Consider the following 18302-nt stretch of genomic DNA (forward strand, 5'->3'; position numbering starts at 1 on the left):
TATTTAAAACACACACCCGGGGGCTTCCCTGGTGGCGCAGTGGTTGAGAGTCCTCCTGCTCATGCAGGGGACACGGGTTCGTGCCCCGGTCCGGGAAGATCCCACATGCCGCGAAGCGGCTGGGCCCATGAGCCATGGCCGCTGAGCCTGCGCGTCTGGAGCCTGTGCTCCGCAACGGGAGAGGCCACAACAGTGAGAGGCCCGCGTACCGCAAAAAAAAAAAAAAAAAAAAACACACACCCTTTAGCTTTTAGCACTAGGAGAACCTCCAAGTTCATGGTTGGGGTGGACAGTTGCCTACCCACAGACCCCCAAATTATTTCTGCTGAGTTTCGGCTGCTTCTTGGTATCTTCTCACTCTGATTTCTACCAAGCTAGCCCTCAACAAGCTGTGCCGCTTCAACATTAAGCCAGACCTTGAGAGATGAATGGGAATTTGGATAATCCAAGAGATGGTGGGGAGCGTATTCTAGTCATTTGTAACAGCAAGAGAAAGGCACAATGCAAAAAACTTCAAAGATATTTGGGCAACAGCATATATGTCAATAGACGGTAGGAGATGAATTCACAATTGATACCCTTTATAGGGCTATTAACACACAAATGTTACCAAATACTATAAATACAAGGTAGGGGTTCAGTGGAATGGCCCAAATCACAGGAAATCAGCATCTACTTTCTTTTCAAGTAAGGAAAGGGGGAGACTGAGAAAGGAACCCAGGGAAGAGCGCAGGGGTCCTTCTGCCTGCAGTAACCCTTCACACGCTCAGTCTACAGTCACCCGCCACGGATGAGCATTAGGAACATAGAAACGGCCTGTGTCTCTTCTGGCCCATTACCCCTTTGTGCAGCAAAGAGATCAGAATTTTTCTAAAGCAATCTTTTGCTAGAAAACAAAGTGAAAAACAAATGAAACAGCAGCAAGCATATTTAACTAGTGAACTTTATGATACTAATTTTAAAAGCAAATTGAAGATTAACTTGGAGGCTCAGTTTATGAAGCCTTCCCGCGTCCCTGTCTCAACCCTAACAGGAATGGATGCTAAATCGTTCTTCCATGCTCAGCCTGAGGCCAACTCCAGGTGATGCCACTTCTTAGAACCTACCTCTTCCTGACGTGGGTCAGTCTTTGAGGCCCCAAGTCATAGTGTACATCAAAGATCTATATTCAGCTTTGGACCCAGGTGAGCCTTGGGCTTTACGATATCCTGCACTGGCTCAGCCACCAATTTCTACCCCCCCCCCTTTTTTCTTTTTTCTTTTTGCGGTACGCGGGCCTCTCACTGTTGTGGCCTCTCCCGTTGCGGAGCACAGGCTCCGGACGTGCAGGCTCAGTGGCCATGGCTCACGGGCCCAGCCGCTCCGCGGCATGTGGGATCCTCCCGGACCAGGGCACGAACCTGTGTCCCCTGCATCGGCAGGTGGACTCTCAACCACTGCGCCACCAGAGAAGCCCCCAATTTCTTCCTTTTTACGTAAGAATCTCTTGTGACTTATAGCTCTTGGCCCTTTCCTTTCTGACATGTGGTTTGCATGAAGTGTATTCCCCAGCCAGTTATTAAAGCTGGTTTCTGTCCTCTGATGAATAGGCTGCTTCACCTTAGTCAAGTTTGGTGAAGGGGCTCAGGATGTCACCCCAAAATATGCTGCTTTGCCGTATTGGTTATTTCGAGCTGAAGGCACTTAAGAAACAGCAAATGCAGGAAAGGATCCCTAGTGTCTCCTTTTCTACCTAAAATAGGTCATAAAATTTCCCACGAGAAAGGCACTCTCCCTGTACCAGGAAGAGAACATTCTTATCACCAGAGACTGGGAGTCAAGTCGAAATGGAGCTGTATAGCCAAAGCCAAAACAACTCCTATCTTCCATTAGTTTCCCCATTTTTTCCTAGTCACTGTCCCACAGTTTGCATGACTTAAGTCCCTTTGTCTTATCACATCCCCGCTTGGCCTTTCGGTAAGCTTTCTGGTCTAAAAGCTTCTTTGGGTCTTCATTTTCCTTTTGAAAACTCCCATGTATGTGAAAAAAAAAGAAAAAGTATGCTTTTCTCCTGTTAATCTGCCTCATGTCAGTTTTATTCTTAGGCTCAGCCACAGAACCTAAGAGGGTAGGAGGAAGTTTTTCCTCCCGTACGGAGGCAAGTAGCTTCTTTTTCTGGACACTGTGATTCACTTCTGTCTCCTCTCTCCTATCCTGGGTGGCCTCTGGGCCTCTCACACCCCACCCACCGACTCCCCAGAAAACACCAACAGAGTGATTAAGATAATTAACAAGTCAACATAGAGGGGTCAGAGAAAAGTTCAAATTGATGATCAAAAAATATTCAATCTGTGAGCAACTTCCAAGAAATACAATAAAATGGGGAACTGCAGTTTTGGAAAGAGAATGGGCTTTGGAGTTAGAGTTCTTGGAATCCTGACTCATCAGCTGAATGATTTTGGGCAAATGAGTAGGCCTCTGAGCCTCAGTTTCCTCACTAGTAGGGTGGGCATAAAATTTCTCCTTCCAGGAGTGAAATGTGGCTCAAATTGGAAAATGAATGTGAAAGTATCTTGCAAATTAAAAGCCTTATAAAATGTAAGTATTATTATTATTATAAATTCTGTAACATGCGAACAACAAGTGGAATTTTAGTCAACATTAGCTATACTGTCATATTACCTTAAGTGGTTAACACTCCCAATCAAGACCTCATTATTAAATAGCCAAATGTAAGTCAGTTTGTTTATGATTCAGGATGCAACCACGAAAATAAACCAGTCAAAATCCCATTTATTTAACTTGTTCGAAATGTTCTGACATATAAGGGACAGTATCTTTTAAATTTAAAAATTCCTATCAGATGTATGCCTACTGTCAGTAAACTAAAAAAATGAAATCCTGTACAAACATCGACTTCTAGCTTGAAAAACTAAGTACATGAGAGGTAAGGGTGAGAGAGCACGACAGGAAGAAAAAAAGGCAAAGCAGAAAATCACTAACTCTGATTGGGGGGGGGGAAATACTGAGGGATTCATACATTTAGTGGCATGCCATCTTAAAAGGATAAGTAATGTTTCTTTTCCATTAATTTTCTCCTTCATTAGCTGGCTTTAAAAGCATTACTCCATTACTGCTAAAAACTGTTGCCAGTATTAATGAGTTTTATTTTTCAAAACAATGTAAGAGTGGAAAACTGTTTGTAACCAAAAGAAAACTCCATCTCCAAACTGATGCCTCACTGGTCTCAGTGAATCATGTCATACTACTACCACCATGATCTAGGGATACAAAGGGACAGCAAGTAGAGAATTTACGATTGTTTTAGCCTTTAGATATAACTTCAAGTTTACAGGAAATAGAAGCGATTAGAGAACAAGCTAACCACCACTACATGGCAGACCAAGTTGCTTCTGCAAGGCAGTGCCATGAAGAAATGCGCTAGATCAAGGGGTTGGCAAGCTACGGCCTGCGTGCCATTGCCTATTTTTGTTTGCCCCTAAGGTAAGAATCGTTTTTTTAAAAGTTGAAAAAAAAAAGTCAAAAGAAGAACAGCTCTTATGACATGTAAAAATTATAAGAAACTAAGGTTTCACAGTGTTCACAAAGTTTTATTGGAACATGGCCACACCCATTTGTTTATATAGTATCTATGGCTGTTTCTGAGTGACAGGTCAGAGTTGAGTAGTTGCAACAGATATATGGCCTGCAAAATAAAAAATATATACCATATGACCCCTTAAGGGAAAGCTGGCCAATTTCTGTGCTAGATTAAAAATCTGAAGGACACTCAAATACATGGCTCCAGATTGGATATTGTTTTGGACAAGGCCACCTTGTAAAAGAGGCTCCAGAGAGATCCTTTGCTCCTTCTTCCATGTGAGGACACAGTAAGAGGGCACCAGCCACGAACCAGGAAGAGGGTCCTCACCAGAACGTAATCACGCTGGCACTCTGATCTTAGACTTCCCAGCCTCCAGAACTGTGAGAAATAAATTTCTATTGTTTATAAGCTACCCAGTCGGTGCTATTTTGTTACAACAGCTCAAAACGGACTAAGACAATCTATGACATCACCTTCTCTCTCAATCTGTACATACCAAGTAGGTGGATTTTATCCCCTAACCTCTCAATCTGTGCACTGTTTTCCATCTCCACTACCACCGTAACACCTGAAGCAACCAACTCCAGCTTGGATGCTACCCTGACCCCCTTTCATTCTGTTCTCCACCTGACTGAAGATTTCTTTTCATTCATAAATCAGATCATGCTACTCTTACCTGTCACTCCTGATACACCCCTAACATGGGAGGACCTTAGCTCTGCAAACCTCTAGCTGATTCTGTACAATTCTCCCTCCTCCCTCAATGCCTTCCCCACTTCTCTCTGCCCCAGACCCACTGGTCTTCTTTCAGTTTCTCAAAAGTGCTATGCACCCTCCTGCCACAGAATGTTTGCACAGGCTGTTGTATTTGGAACCTTCCCCCTGCCTTTCTTTGCCTACTTAACTCTTAATCTTTCAGAGCTCAGTCCAAGGGACACTTCCTCAAGGAAGCCTTTTCTGACCTCCCAGTCTAAGTTCTGTTCCTCATCAAATTCCCAGAGAACCATATTCCTTTTCTTCAGTGCCCTCTTCTCTGTCACTGTGGTAAAGTCATTAGTGCACTTAAGAGGCTGTCTCCACCACTAGACTGTAACCTAATTTCTACCCACCGCTGAGTCCTAGCATTTAGCACATCAGGTGGCACACAGCAGGGATTCAGTAAATATTTGTAGAATGAATGAATGAATGACCAGGTTGCTCAAGGGAATCCAAGACAGGGAATAGAAAATAAGGTCCAGTCCCTAGCGAGATGGGATGTGTAAGAGGTGGCCAGCAGCCCCAATCAGCCTGCTTCTAGGGACACAGGGCAGGATCAGAATCCCGTTAAAATAACACAACTATAGATAAATCTTAGATACCTAATAGCTCCCAGCTGGTTGGCGCCAAGGGGTAGTTGCTACTAATTACTGCCAGCTGCTCACTGGCTCTTTTGGTGGGAGGGAGCGCAGAGGCTACTAGATAGGAATCACCTTAAACCTACGCTTCTCAAACGAGGGGTATTCCAGAGAGTATGTAACACCCTGGAGTATTCCCTGGAGTATCAATTTTACTTTGGAAGATTTAGGGGATAAAATATCTTTTAATGTTAAAAGGGCTCTATGTTATTTCAAAGTTAAACACAAGACATCCACAGAAATTTTGTAAATGCATCAAGATTTACACATCACTGCTGCCACGCCATCACCCCTGGGGTATACTCCACTCTATGTCCTTAAGTGACCTTTGGAGGGCGAGTTTCAGAGCATGAACCAGCCAGCATTGAAAAGGGAGCTTCCACTCCATCCCAAGTTCTATCACTTTGCAATGATTAAGCATAGATTCTTATTGCTATTCAGACTGAGGATATAGTCATCTGTGGTACGATACTCAATGTCACAGAAATTAGTCTCAAGTATAGCCGAGGACACAATGTTGAAGTGTCCTCTAGGAGGGAGCAATGTTTCCCATAAAACACAAATACATCTGCTTCCCGCCCTCCTTCCCCACATTAGAAACACTGGTTGTAGTTGTAAGGGGCAGCCATTGGTTACGCAATTTGAGAAGGGGGAAATTTAGGATTACAACCTGGTGACAGCTGTCCTAAATCAAAATCTAAGGCTGCTCTTATAACAGTGGTTTTTCTATTACTACTATTAAATTTAAAAAATTTTGGCCGTGCCAGGCATCTTGTGGGATTTCAGTTGCCCGACCAGGGATTGAACCCGGGCAATGGCAATAAAATCGCCGAATCCCAACCACTAGACCACCAGGGAACTTCCTCCACTGGTTTAATTCTTCATGCAACTGTTCCATGTAAAGCTTGTTCATGGACCAATTGTCCATGGGCCTAATATGTTGTTTTCCAAAGTACTGCTCATGGCTATTTTGGGCAGAGATTTGTGTAGTGGGTCGTGTGTAGTGGGCAGAACTTTTTAAATGGCATGGAACAAATATTAACTATCAGTAAGTCACAAAACAAGATAGAATGTATAGTATGATCCCATTTTTGTTGTACAAAAAACACATCGGATATGTTTGCATATTTTTATGATTCTGTATAAATTTTAAAATATGGGAAGGATATAAACTTTAGACACCGGTTACCTCAGGAGAGTGGAAATGAAGGAGAGCATACAAAAAAAAAATTGTTCCAATTAAACCCACCTTCTTTAAGAAATCTTTTCTAGCTTATCTGGTTGAGATTCCTTTCTTACGAACTTAGTACTAAAATAACACATCTTGTTTTACCCACTCATTCATACTTCCATTGAACAGTCACTGTACTAAACCCCTGGGAAACAAAGATAAATACCACCAAGTATCTGCCTTAGAAGAGTGTGGTCTAGTGGGAAAGGCAGATACATATTTTAATTATATAATAACGGGGTAAAGTAAAGGGTAGAGTTATGTAGTCTTAAGGAACAGGTAAAAATCAAACAGGCAAGAGGATATTAGAGGCAGAGGGGACATTACGACCCCAAACTGCCACTCTAAAACCTTATCATAGGCAAGAAACAGCACCTCCAAGTGTTTATAGAGCATAAAAAGAATGGGGCCGGAAAAGTGGGCAGGACCACACCACAGAAAGACTCTGTATGCTATGTTAAGGCACTTCAACTGTCCTGAGGACAGTGACTGAAAGATTTGAAGCACAAGAAAAATGTAGCTGACTTGGTTTTTATACAGACCACTCTGGAGGCTACACAGAGGATGGGTTTAAGGAGACAAAACCTGAGGCAGGGATTTAGTTTTTTTATTACAATACAGACACAAACCTTTAAAAGAAAAAAATAATTGTCTTTTGTGGGGTGTTTCATGGCTCCTACCCCATCTCCCCCATCAATTATATCACAGATTGCAATAAACAGGCTGAGAGACATCACACCTGGAAAGTGCCTAAACCTCTGATGACCTTCCCATCCCCCAACCCCACGCCAGGCTTTCCCACAGCATTTTAAAAAACCTTTAACAATGTGCCACTTAAACATTCTCCCCTGCATTTGCTTTGACTGTACATACCTCTCCAGTCTGAAAACTAATTGCACCACTAGATTCTTTTTATAATTCCACATACTTAGCACAATGTCTCTGTAAAAAATATTGTCTAAAGTAACTGTTAGATCTAAGTTTATAATCCTAAGCTCTCTCCTGAGTGCCAGGCATTTCCAATTGCCCAGTAAATGTCTCCACCTGGATGTGCTGTAAGAATCCCAAATTTAACTTAATCCAAATGGATCTCGTTACATCTCCCACCCACTGCCAAACTACCCATGCTTCCATTTCATGTTTAGGTATTTATCCCAACACTGAGTCATCTCTGACTGTTCACTCTTCCTTACCTACCATAAACACTCAGCTGCTAAATGCTGCATATGTACCGCTCTTCCATTTCTCTCTCCCTTTTCCAGTGCCCTTGTTCAAGCTCTGAAATGCTTCCCTGTCTCTCCCTGTGACCCACCAAACCTACACAACACCTGTCAGGATTACCTTACTAAAGAGAGAGACGTGATCACTGTCGTCTTCCACCTTCAGGTAGCTGGAAACTTCACAAAGACAAGGATCATGCCCAGTTTTACCCACTACTGTATCCCACAGCTCAAGGCTCCCAATATATGTAACTGGCATTCAATGATTTACTTAATGAATGCCCCTTGTCAAAAGCCTTCAGTGAAGCTCTACTCTATACACAGAAAATTAAACTCAGCAACACATTCGAGTTCCAAGTCACCCTTCCAATCCGAGCTCTTACAACCTCCCCCAGGCTTTCCTAAGTCTGGTACTAAATATGCTTACTCCTTTAGCTCCTGTCGAATTCTCCATCTCTTGTTCTACCGATGCCGAATGGATTATTGTACTTGCCAAGTATAAAACTTGTTTCTCTTCCCACTGTGTGTGTCCTCCAGTTCCCCCACCACATGGTGATGCCAGAAGAGCAGGGGCCGTGCCTGTGTTCCTAGGCCAGTGCCTGGCCCACCAGAGGCGCCCAGTAACTGTGATATGAACTGTGATATGAATTAGTGAGTCAACGAGTCCCTCGAAGCCATCCTCCTCTCCGCCAAGGCAACGGGAAACCGCGGGGAGGTGCACGTGGGATGGAGGAGAATATAGCGACAGGCCTTTCGTTTGCTTTTTAGTAGTTTTGCTTCCTTTTTTTTTATTGAACACAACACATATGTTGGAAAGAGCATAAATCGTAACTGCGCAGCTCGTGAATTTTCACAAAGAAGCACACCCGTGAAGCCAGCACCCATACTGAGATCCAGAACATTACCGACACCCAGAGGCCTCCCCGCACCCTCCTCCACGGAGTGCACTTTCAACGCTCAAAAAGCCGGAGAGCTCACGTCCTGGGCCCTGTGGCCGCGGTGCACGAGGCCCGGGAACCGATAGAAAGGCCCCAAACTGGGGGAAAGTCTTACCTACGAATTTGAAGCGACTCATGACTGCAGCTGGCCCAGGCTCCTCCCTGACGGAAACGGAAGCGGAAGCGGCCGTCCGTCGCCCCGCCCCTCATGCAGCCCCGCCCCCTCGCCGCCGACGTCCGGTTTCCCAGGAGCCCCCGCGGCCGCTGAAGGTGATCCGGCAGTCATGGCGTTGTCGGTGCCGGGTGCCTACCTGACCCACCAGCAGAAGGTGCTGCGGCTTTATAAGCGGGCGCTTCGCCACCTGGAGTCGTGGTGCATCCACAGGTGGGCGAGGGGGACCCAGAGCGCGGGGAGGTGACCCCGGGGGCCACCACAGAGGCTGAGAGGCTCTGGGGACCGAGCGGCTCAAGGACTTCTGGGACGGGGTGGGAAGGCGGCCCCTCGCCCCGCGGAGCCCTCCTCTAGACCCGGGTTCGAATGCAGGTGTCGTCGCCTACATCTGGGACACTTTGAAGACTTGTTTATCTGGTCCGGGCCTCAGTTTTCTAATCAGGAAAACGGACGCGGAACCCAGCGCAGAGGGTTGCATGACGGTTAAGAGAAAGGAAGTGCCAAACATGGAAATGTCATGCCTCCAGCGCTCACTAAATAATAGCTTCCTTCGTGACTTTCTCGTTCCTGGTACTGGCAGTAATAATAAATGCGTTATTTTCTTTAGTCCTCACAACTCTGGGTGTTAGGGATTATTTAGCCTTATTTTATAGATGAGAAAATAAGAGGCTAAAATAAGAGGCAAGAGACTGACTTGCTCAAGGCCCAGCAGCTGGTAAGTGGCCGAGCCAGGATTAAAACTCAGGTGTCTTAACTCCAAAACATCATCACCCCTCCCATCAGCTTTCCTCTTTTTAGCTTCATTCAGTCCTTTTCATTTGTTTCACATCCCACCTAATTCTTTACCTCCCACATAATTCTCTTCTTCTTTCCTCCCTCTGTCCATGTGGGACTAGTCTTAGAACACAGTCTTAAAACATATAGGTTTTCGTGATCTAGATGCAATGCGTGGTGGGGTGACAACCCAAGATGTATGAATGCCAGGCCTCCATGCCCTTAGCAGAATCCTAAAACCTAGTCCCAGGAGAAGGGCTTCTGAGAAAAAACCTCTAAACAGTGGGAAACTGAGTATGTCTGGAAGAGTTGTGGAGAGGATCCTGGAAGCCCAGATTGTATATTTGGGATTATTGTAAAGTCATCGACCTACTTCTCTTTGCTAGGCAGGAAGATGGCCAGGTTCAAGGCTGTAGGGTTAGTTACTTCCCTAATTTTTTTATTCATCTGACAATTTGCAATTCAGATTCTATGGTGGCTGACAAATAAACGTTAATAAGGCTTCTTTCTCAGCTGTAGCAGTTTATGGATTAATGAGGAAGATGGACATATAAACAAACAGGTAACATAGAGAATTATCTTTCATAAAGATGAAGTCAAGCCATCAGGAATTCAGGTAGTGCTGAACTACATCTGAGAATATTAATATTATCTTGGAGGAAAGGATAAACGTAGTTACTATGATAACACTGACTTGTCATTTCTTTAAATCTCACTAACATCTTTTCTCAGTACTTGCCTGATTCTCTTCCTTCCATTTGCCCTCATAGTGCTATTTGTTCTGCATGGGTCCATCCTAGGCCCTTGGTCATTGCTGTGTATACTTCGGGCAGCCTCATCTAACGCTGGGACTTGAGTTACCACCTGTGCTCACTTGTCTGTAGAGGTGTATTTCCAGCTGTTTGCTAGATTACCTACAGTTCTCTAAAACTGAACGTATTTTTCTTTTCACTACCTCATTTTGATTCTCTTCCCAAATTCCCTGCCTCAGCTAATGGCATTACTAGTAATACAGTCACTCAGCTTTAAGTCTTAGCATTATTTTCAAGTACTCCCTACTTACCCCTCTGCCAACGACACACATACTTGTATGCCGTTGGACACTGATTTTTGTAAATTCTCTCCCCAGTGTAATAATACTCGTAGCTTACGTTGGGCACGAAGGATGTACCAAGCACTGTCTGAAGTGTGCTGATATGTTTTAGTTTATCCAATCTTTAGGACATCCTTAAGATATAGGTACTGTTATTAACTCTTTTATGGAGAAGGAACCCATGGCCTAAAGACTTTAAATAATTTACCCTGGGTTACACAGCTAGGAACTGCAGAGCTGAAGCAGTCTTAAGCTATCTGACTCCATGGCCTACTCTTGTAACTTTGTAGTCTAAATGTTTTTCTCTTGTCACTATCCATCACTGTTGCCTGCTTCAAGCCCTTGTCATCTGTGGCCTGGATTATCAAAGCCCCATTACTACTGAGCCATAAAAAAGAATGAAATAATGCCATTTGCAGCAACATGGATGGACCTAGAGATTATACGTTAAGTAAGTCAAATGGAAAGATAAATATCACTTATATGTGCAATCTAATATAAGGTACAAATGAACTTAATTACAAAATAGAAACAGACAAAAATTTATGGTTACCAAAGGGGAAATTGGGGGGAGGGATTAATTAGGAGTTTTGGATTAGCAGATACAGACTACTGTATATAAACTAAACAACAGGGTCCTACTGTATAGCACAGGGAACTATATTTAATATCTTGTGATAAACTATAATGGAAAAGAATATGGAAAAGTATATATATGTATGTATAACGGAATCACTTTGCTGTACACCAGAAACTAACACAACATTGTAAATCAACTACAATAAAAAAAATAATAATAAAAAATTAAAAAAAAATTTAAAGCCCCGTAAATGATCTCTGCCCATGGTTTCTTCTAGACCCTGACCGAAACTTGCCTAAGGTCAGGCAGCTAGTGTCAGAGTCAGCATTCAAACCCAGGTCTGTCTGATTTGAGCAACACTCTTTGCACCATGTATCAGTAATACGTGCCTTCTACATCTTTGTGTCTCCAGAATTTAGCACAGTGCCTAGCACAAGGTAGGAGGAAATGCAGTAAGCTGTCATTGAATGAATGTTGAATGATCCTACAGAGGTGATAGAGGAGACAGGGGAAAGGGGTTAGGTTGTATTTATCAGTAATATAGTAGCATTTTGTTGCTGGTGTTTGGGGGGCTGCCAGGGAAGCCGTCGTAATGATGCGGCTGCTCCATTGACAGGGTCCAGGGAGGGGCTGGGAAGTCACGCTACTCACCTGAAAGGTGTTAGTGGAAGTACTGCCTCTTGTCAGACAGTAATACTGCCTGACTGAGTAGATAACATTTCTAATCTCCAAAATCATTTTGGTTTCAGGGACAAATACCGGTACTTTGCTTGTTTGATGAGAGCTCGGTTTGATGAACATAAGAATGAAAAGGACATGGTGAAGGCCACCCAGCTGCTGAGGGAGGCAGAGGAAGAGTTCTGGCACTGTCAGCATCCTCAGCCATACATCTTCCCTGAGTCTCCTGGGGGTACCTCCTATGAGAGATACGAGTGTTACAAGGTAGGTGAGGACCACAGGTGTCTCAAATCCCGAACCTCAGCCTTCGAAACCACTTGCCCTTTTAGGGGCAGCTAGGACATTTCTTTCCTGACAGTTACACTTTTTTTTTTCAGTGTCAGTTTTCTTTCTCCCAGATGCCATCATTTTCTTTCCAAATTCAGTGCTAAGGTCTTGCAGTAAACTTTCTGGCAAAGCAAAGTGCTAAAGGAATTGGTAAATAACTCATTTTTGGACCTTAAAGTTAACCAATTTCAATTGGTGCTTAGTATTCTAAGTGATATTTCCAAATAACATACAGCCACGTTGGATCTTTAGAGAACTCAGGTAGGGGAGGAATGATGCCAGTTCTCTCTGGACTGACCTTGCTCTTTTTCATCCCTAGGCTGTTTCACTCTAAGGCATTCTCCTTTGTCTCGGTCCTCTCCTGTTTATTCCTTAGTGTCAGAAACAGTCTGGTACTTGGAATGGTTATAAAAATGCACCTTGATTTTTGTCTTCTGTCTCTTGAGCAGGCCCTACCCTTGACATGTAAATGTGTCCGGTGGAATGACGCCGCGATTTCCTCTCCTGACAGGTTCCCGAGTGGTGCTTAGATGACTGGCATCCTTCCGAGAAGGCAATGTATCCTGATTACTTTGCGAAGAGAGAGCAGTGGAAGAAACTGCGGAGAGAAAGCTGGGAACGAGAGGTGAGTCTTGCCTGTGTTTTACCATGTAGTTTGGCCCACATGGTCAACACCTGGAAGGAGCTGAGGTTTGGTTCCCCGTGTGCAGAGGTCCACATTCCAGCTCCGACAGTTACTCTGGCCCCTTGCCTCTCAGATATACTTTCTCTTTCAAGTGTGTTAAATGTAACATTTACAGCCATCTTAGAAATAGGTTAAAATGTGTTCCCTGGTCTTTTGGCTTTTCTGTTCCCTGATTTTGCTTCTTCCCTCCTTCCCCTCCATAGTCCTCTGCCTGACCTTGCTCTACCCTACAGTCCCTTAACCTTCTCCACCAACACCTTGGGTATTTTTCCACTCATGATGTCTGATTTATATTTTTAAAAAGTCAATCTTGCTGTAGTGTGAAAAATATATTGGAGAGGGCAAGTGGAGAATTGGAGAGACCAGTTTGGGGTTATTGCAGTAGATTAGTCCAACGATTATGGCAACTAGCACTAGGGTGGGTGCAGTGGATATGGAAGGAAGTAGATTCAGGATATTGTCTGCAGGGGTGTGAAGAGGGATTGGATGGGGGGTGGGGGCGGGGGGTAGTGAAGGACAGGGAAGAATCAAGAAGGATTTCCAGGGGCTTCCCTGGTGGCACAGTGGTTGAGAGTCTGCCTGCTAATGCAGGGGACATGGGTTCGAGCCCTGGTCTGGGAGGATCCCACATGCCGCGGAGCAACTAGGCCCGTGAGCCACAACTACTGAGCCTGCGCGTCTGGAGCCTGTGCCCCGCAACAAGAGAGGCCGCGATAGTGAGAGGCCCACGCACCGCGATGAAGAGTGGCCCCCGCTTGCCACAACTAGAGAAGGCCCTCGCACAGAAACGAAGACCCAACACAGCAAAAATAAATTAATTAATTAATAGACTCCTACCCCCAACATCTTAAAAAAAAAAAAAAAAAAAAAAGGATTTCCAGGTTTTAAGCTTCAACATCTGGAGGTTGGTGGTGGTGTCTATTGAGATAGGGAAGAGGGGAAAAAACAGATGTCAAAGGGACAATCAAGTGTTCAGTTTTAAATGTTAAATTTGAGAGTCCTGTGAGACGTCAGGTGCAGGTGTCAGAGGGTGACTTTGGATGTATGAATCTGGAACTCAACTCAAAGGAGAGAATTGAGCTCAAACTAGAAATGCGGGAGTTATCAGTTGTTTTAAAAGCCACGGAATGAGGGCCTCTTCTGGGTGCCCTCTCCCCAGTAAAGGAAGTGGAGGGAAAGCCACAGAAATGTTTGAGATCCTTAGATCCAAGAGAAGGTGTTTCAGGAATGGCCAGGGGACTTCCCTGGTGGCCCAGTGGTTAAGACTCTGCACTTCCACTGCAGGGGACATGGGTTTGATCCCTGGTGGGGGAACTAAGATCCCACATGCTGCACCACATGGCCAAAAAAATAAATAAATAAACAAGAATGGCTGGGGCCAAGTCATCTTTGATTTGATGGAATAGAGTGAGTACTAGAAATAACATCCAAAGGTTTTGGCTACAGGAAGGGCATTAGTGGCCTTGATTAGAGCCATTTCTATCACACAAAGACGGATCAGAAGGTGAGGAAGAGTAAACAGGAGGGAGTGATGACTCTTGAGAAGATTTCCTGAGGATAACAAAGAAATGGGGCAGTAACTGGAGGCCGAGGGATTACTTTCTTTTAAGATAAATGATGTGTATATGCTGATTAGATCTGGGGTTTGAGGGAGAAATTGGTAATGCTGAAGAGAGGTGGAATAGGTACAGAAGGAAAGTTTTTGAGAAGAGGGGCGGGATCCCAAGCATGTGCGGGGGGCCTTTGGAAGGAGAAGGGATTCTTCCTCCATTCTAATTGGACAAAAGATGTGTATAAATACATTTGGGTTCGAAGTTTTGATGATAGGGAAACAACAGACTTCAATGTGATGGCTTCTCTTCTTTAAGTGAAGTCAGGAAAAGCCAGGAAGTGGGCAAAGCATGTTTGGAGAATGTGGAAAAGGTGTGATAATCGTGGGCAGAGGATGAGCTTGCTGGAGAATAGTAGTAAGATTGCCACGTGGTGGTGAAGGCCCATGTGAAGTTGGGAATAATTAACATGTTGTGACACCAGTTTGTTCCAGTATTTTTTTTTCTCTCTAGCAATACTAAGCTGTATGGTTGCAGGTTTGAAGGTAGACGGTGTGGTTGTCCACTGTCAAGAGTGACAAGGAACTTATTCAAGAGGGAGTGATTGTCGTGATGGAATCTAGCTGGATAAAGGAGGGAAGTAGACAGGGAGGCTGATGGAGAAAGAAGGGCAAGTTGGGTGTGAGGACCTGTGAACTGGCAGTATCTGAGTTTCAGGAATTATTTTCAAGGGGGCATTTAAGCAAATGAGCTGGAAGGGGACACTGCTTGGATAGTGGGTTACTTAAATTCATAATTTTGTGACCAAGGAGGGCAGTGTTTTCTAAGAAGTATGTCAGCATTTGGGAACTCAAGGCATATTTATTCATGGAGAGCAGCAGATTCATCTTGCAGTTGATCACTGTGATAACCACTTCTCCCCAAAACATTCCTCCTTTACCAATTCCATCTCTTTGACATTATTAAACAGCACGTGTGCTTGAGGCTCAGATTAGCCACAATCCAGAGTTGGTTTTTTTGGAGGAAGCTTCAAAAAATCATGGATCTGGAAAGTGGGTGTCATAGGTCTCATCCTCTGTTAGGACAGTGATGGTCTCGGAGATCGCTGGAAAAGGGGTAGCTGGGCAGTGGGGGCAGAACTGAGCACACCTGTACCTGTGATTTCATGTTATTTCTTGTCCTCATTGCTATTTGGGGGGCTTTTAAATTAACATCCCTAATGTATTCAAATTGAAGTTTCTTTTTTGTTTGTTTGTTTGTTTTTGTGGTATGTGGGCCTCTCACTGTTGTGGCCTCTCCCGTTGCGGAGCACAGGCTCCGGACGCGCAGGCTCAGCAGCCATGGCTCACGGGCCCAGCCGCTCCGCGGCATGTGGGATCTTCCCGGACCGGGGCACGAACCCGTGTCCCCTGCATCGGCAGGCGGACTCTCAACCACTGTGCCACCAGGGAAGCCCCCAAATTGAAGTTTCTTAATAGTGCTTTTGGAGACCTCTTAGCTGAGACACAAAAATAAACATTTTTGGGGGGAAAGAGGTGGGGGGACCATAACAAGGGGGAATTGGAATGGTAATTGTCAGGGTTTTGCTTAATGAGTAAGAGGTGGGGGAGGAGGGTTTGTTCTCAGCATTGCTGTTTTAAGAATGGGAAAACATTTAAGGAGAACAGATTTTGTGTCCGAGTTAAAATGTGGGCATAAAGATAATGCAGCTATAGAGTCCCTCCCATCAAGCCTCTTAGATAGCCTCATCCACCAGAGGGCAGAGAGTAGAAGGAAGAACTACAATCCTGCAGCCTGTGGAACAAAAACCACATTTACAGAAAGATAGACAGACAAGAGGAAAAGGCAGAGGGCTCTGTACCAGATGAAGGAACAAGATAAAACCCTAGAAAAACAACTAAATGAAGTGGAGATAGGCAACCTTCCAGAAAAAGAATTCAGAATAATGATAGTAAAGATGATCCAGGACCTCGGAAAAACAATGGAGGCAAAGATCGAGAAGATGCAAGAAATGTTTAACAAAGACCTAGAAGAATTAAAGAACAAACAAACAGAGATGAACAATACAATAACTGAAATGAAAACTACACTAGAAGGAATCAATAGCAGAATAACTGAGGCAGAAGAATGGATAAGTGACCTGGAAGACAGAATGGTGGAATTCACTGCTGCGGAACAGAATAAAGAAAAAAGAATGAAAAGAAATGAAGACAGCCTAAGAGACCACTGGGACAACATTAAACGCAACAACATTTGCATTATAGGGGTCCCAGAAGGAGAAGAGAGAGAGAAAGGACCAGAGGAAATATTTGAAGAGATTATAGGCAAAAACTTCCCTAACATGGAAAAGGAAATAGCCACCCAAGTCCAGGAAGTACAGTGAGTCCCATACAGGATAAACCCAAGGAGAAACATGCCAAGACACATAGTAATCAAATTGGCAAGAATTAAAGACAAAGAAAAATTATTGAAAGCAGCAAGGGAAAACCGAAAAATAACATACAAGGGAACTCCCATAAGGTTAACAGCTGATTTCTCAGCAGAAACTCTACAAGCCAGAAGGGAGTGGCATGATATACTTAAAGTGATGAAAGCGAAGAACCTACAGCCAAGGTGACTCTACCCGGCAAGGATCTCATTCAGATTCAATGGAGAAATCAAAAGCTTTACAGACAAGCAAAAGCTAAGAGAATTCAGCACCACCAAACCAGCTCTAAAACAAATGCTAAAGGAACTTCTCTAAGTGGGAACCACAAGAGAAGAAAAGGATCTACAAAAACAAACCCCAAACAATTAAGAAAATGGTCATAGGAACATACATATTGATAATTACCTTAAACGTGAATGGATTAAATGCTCCAACCAAAAGACACAGGCTTGCTGAATGGATACAAAAACAAGACCCACATATATGCTGTCTACAAGAGACCCACTTCAGACCTAGGGACACATATAGACTGAAAGTGAAGGGATGGAAAAAGATATTCCATGCAAATGGAAATCAAAAGAAAGCTGGAGTAGCAATACTCATATCAGATAAAATAGACTTTAAAATAAAGAATGTTACAAGAGACAAGGAAGGACACTACATAAAAAAAAAAAGATAATGCAGGTATATACAAACAACACTTCAGTAGTGAGGATCAGGGTGTGTCATGACACAGCAGAAACAATGCCGACAGTTCCCTGTAGCAGAGAGATTGGACAGTCAGTTCAACTCCTTTTCTAATTGTTCCTTCCTTACCCCCCCCCCTTCTAGGTTAAGCAGCTGCAGGAGGAAACCCCGCTTGGTGGTCCCAGAACTGAAGCTTTGCCCCCAGCCCGAAAGGAAGGTGATTTGCCCCCACTGTGGTGGCATTTTGTGACCAGGCCCCGGGAGCGGCCCATGTAGAGAAAGAGAGGAAGATGCCTCACCAGTCACGCTCGCAAGTGAAATAAGTTACAGGACATACACTTGCCCTAATAAAATAACTCCATATGGTATGACTGACGTGTTCTTTTGAGGAGTAACATGATGCCAGGTGACTGGGCCACTGTCGTTTTCTTAGCAGTTGTGCATATAAAGAAAAGTACCTGAAACGTAGTCAGATGTATTCTGTTCTTCCCCATTAAGTCATACTGATAACACGTGCTATCGAGGGAAAACTGCAGCAGAACCAGATACAAGATTTACTCTGAAGATTTAGTTGAAACAAACTTGAGTTGAAGGCTTAAACTAGCTATGGTGACTGGAGGGCATAAGAAGCCAAGAAGAGGCATGCCAATACTGAGGACATAAGATACCTTTTCTGTTTTCTAGATTCCACTAACGGAATTTTAGCTCTGATTAAAGGACTACTAAGAAGCACGCATTCAGCAAATAAGCATGGAGTTTATGGGGTTCTCTGGAGTGGAGTTTGATGGCATCCAATGTGGATGACACTTTGGTGGCACTTATTTTGGAGGCAGTTTTCCAGCTTTGCTCCCTCTACCGTAGCTTGGATTGTCTGCAGACACAAAAGGTAAGGGTAGCAGAACTCTAAATGTTTGAAGTTTCTTTTTTTAAGGGTAAAGCCATTTTTAAAGCTCAACCAAGCC

General features: G+C 44.0%; 2 protein-coding genes across 8 annotated transcripts in view; one reads left to right on the forward strand and one right to left on the reverse strand.

Annotated features, from left to right (window-relative positions):
- The window catches only part of TATDN1 (TatD DNase domain containing 1), a 50566-nt gene extending 42038 nt beyond the window's left edge, over window positions 1-8528 (reverse strand). For 3 of the 7 annotated variants that reach the window (XM_081214343.1, XM_081214344.1, XM_081214350.1), the window contains exon 1: window positions 8482-8528. In XM_081214343.1, coding sequence (XP_081070469.1) covers window positions 8482-8503 — 22 coding nt within the window. In that variant the 5' untranslated portion in view covers window positions 8504-8528. The remainder of the gene's footprint in view (window positions 1-8481) is intronic. The other 4 variants (XM_081214351.1, XM_081214345.1, XM_081214346.1 and 1 more) reach the window with 2 other exon arrangements.
- A 72-nt stretch (window positions 8529-8600) lies between these two features.
- On the forward strand, window positions 8601-17708 carry NDUFB9 (NADH:ubiquinone oxidoreductase subunit B9). The gene is made up of 4 exons (XM_081214353.1): window positions 8601-8751; window positions 11735-11927; window positions 12502-12615; window positions 17485-17708. The coding sequence occupies exons 1-4, from the start codon at window positions 8651-8653 to the stop codon at window positions 17614-17616; spliced, it is 540 nt and encodes a 179-aa protein (XP_081070479.1). The 5' UTR covers window positions 8601-8650; the 3' UTR covers window positions 17617-17708.
- The last annotated feature ends 594 nt before the right edge of the window (window positions 17709-18302 follow it).

The sequence above is a fragment of the Mesoplodon bidens genome (assembly GCF_964165515.1).
Source record: "Mesoplodon bidens genome assembly, chromosome: 16".
Taxonomy (NCBI): domain Eukaryota; kingdom Metazoa; phylum Chordata; class Mammalia; order Artiodactyla; family Ziphiidae; genus Mesoplodon; species Mesoplodon bidens.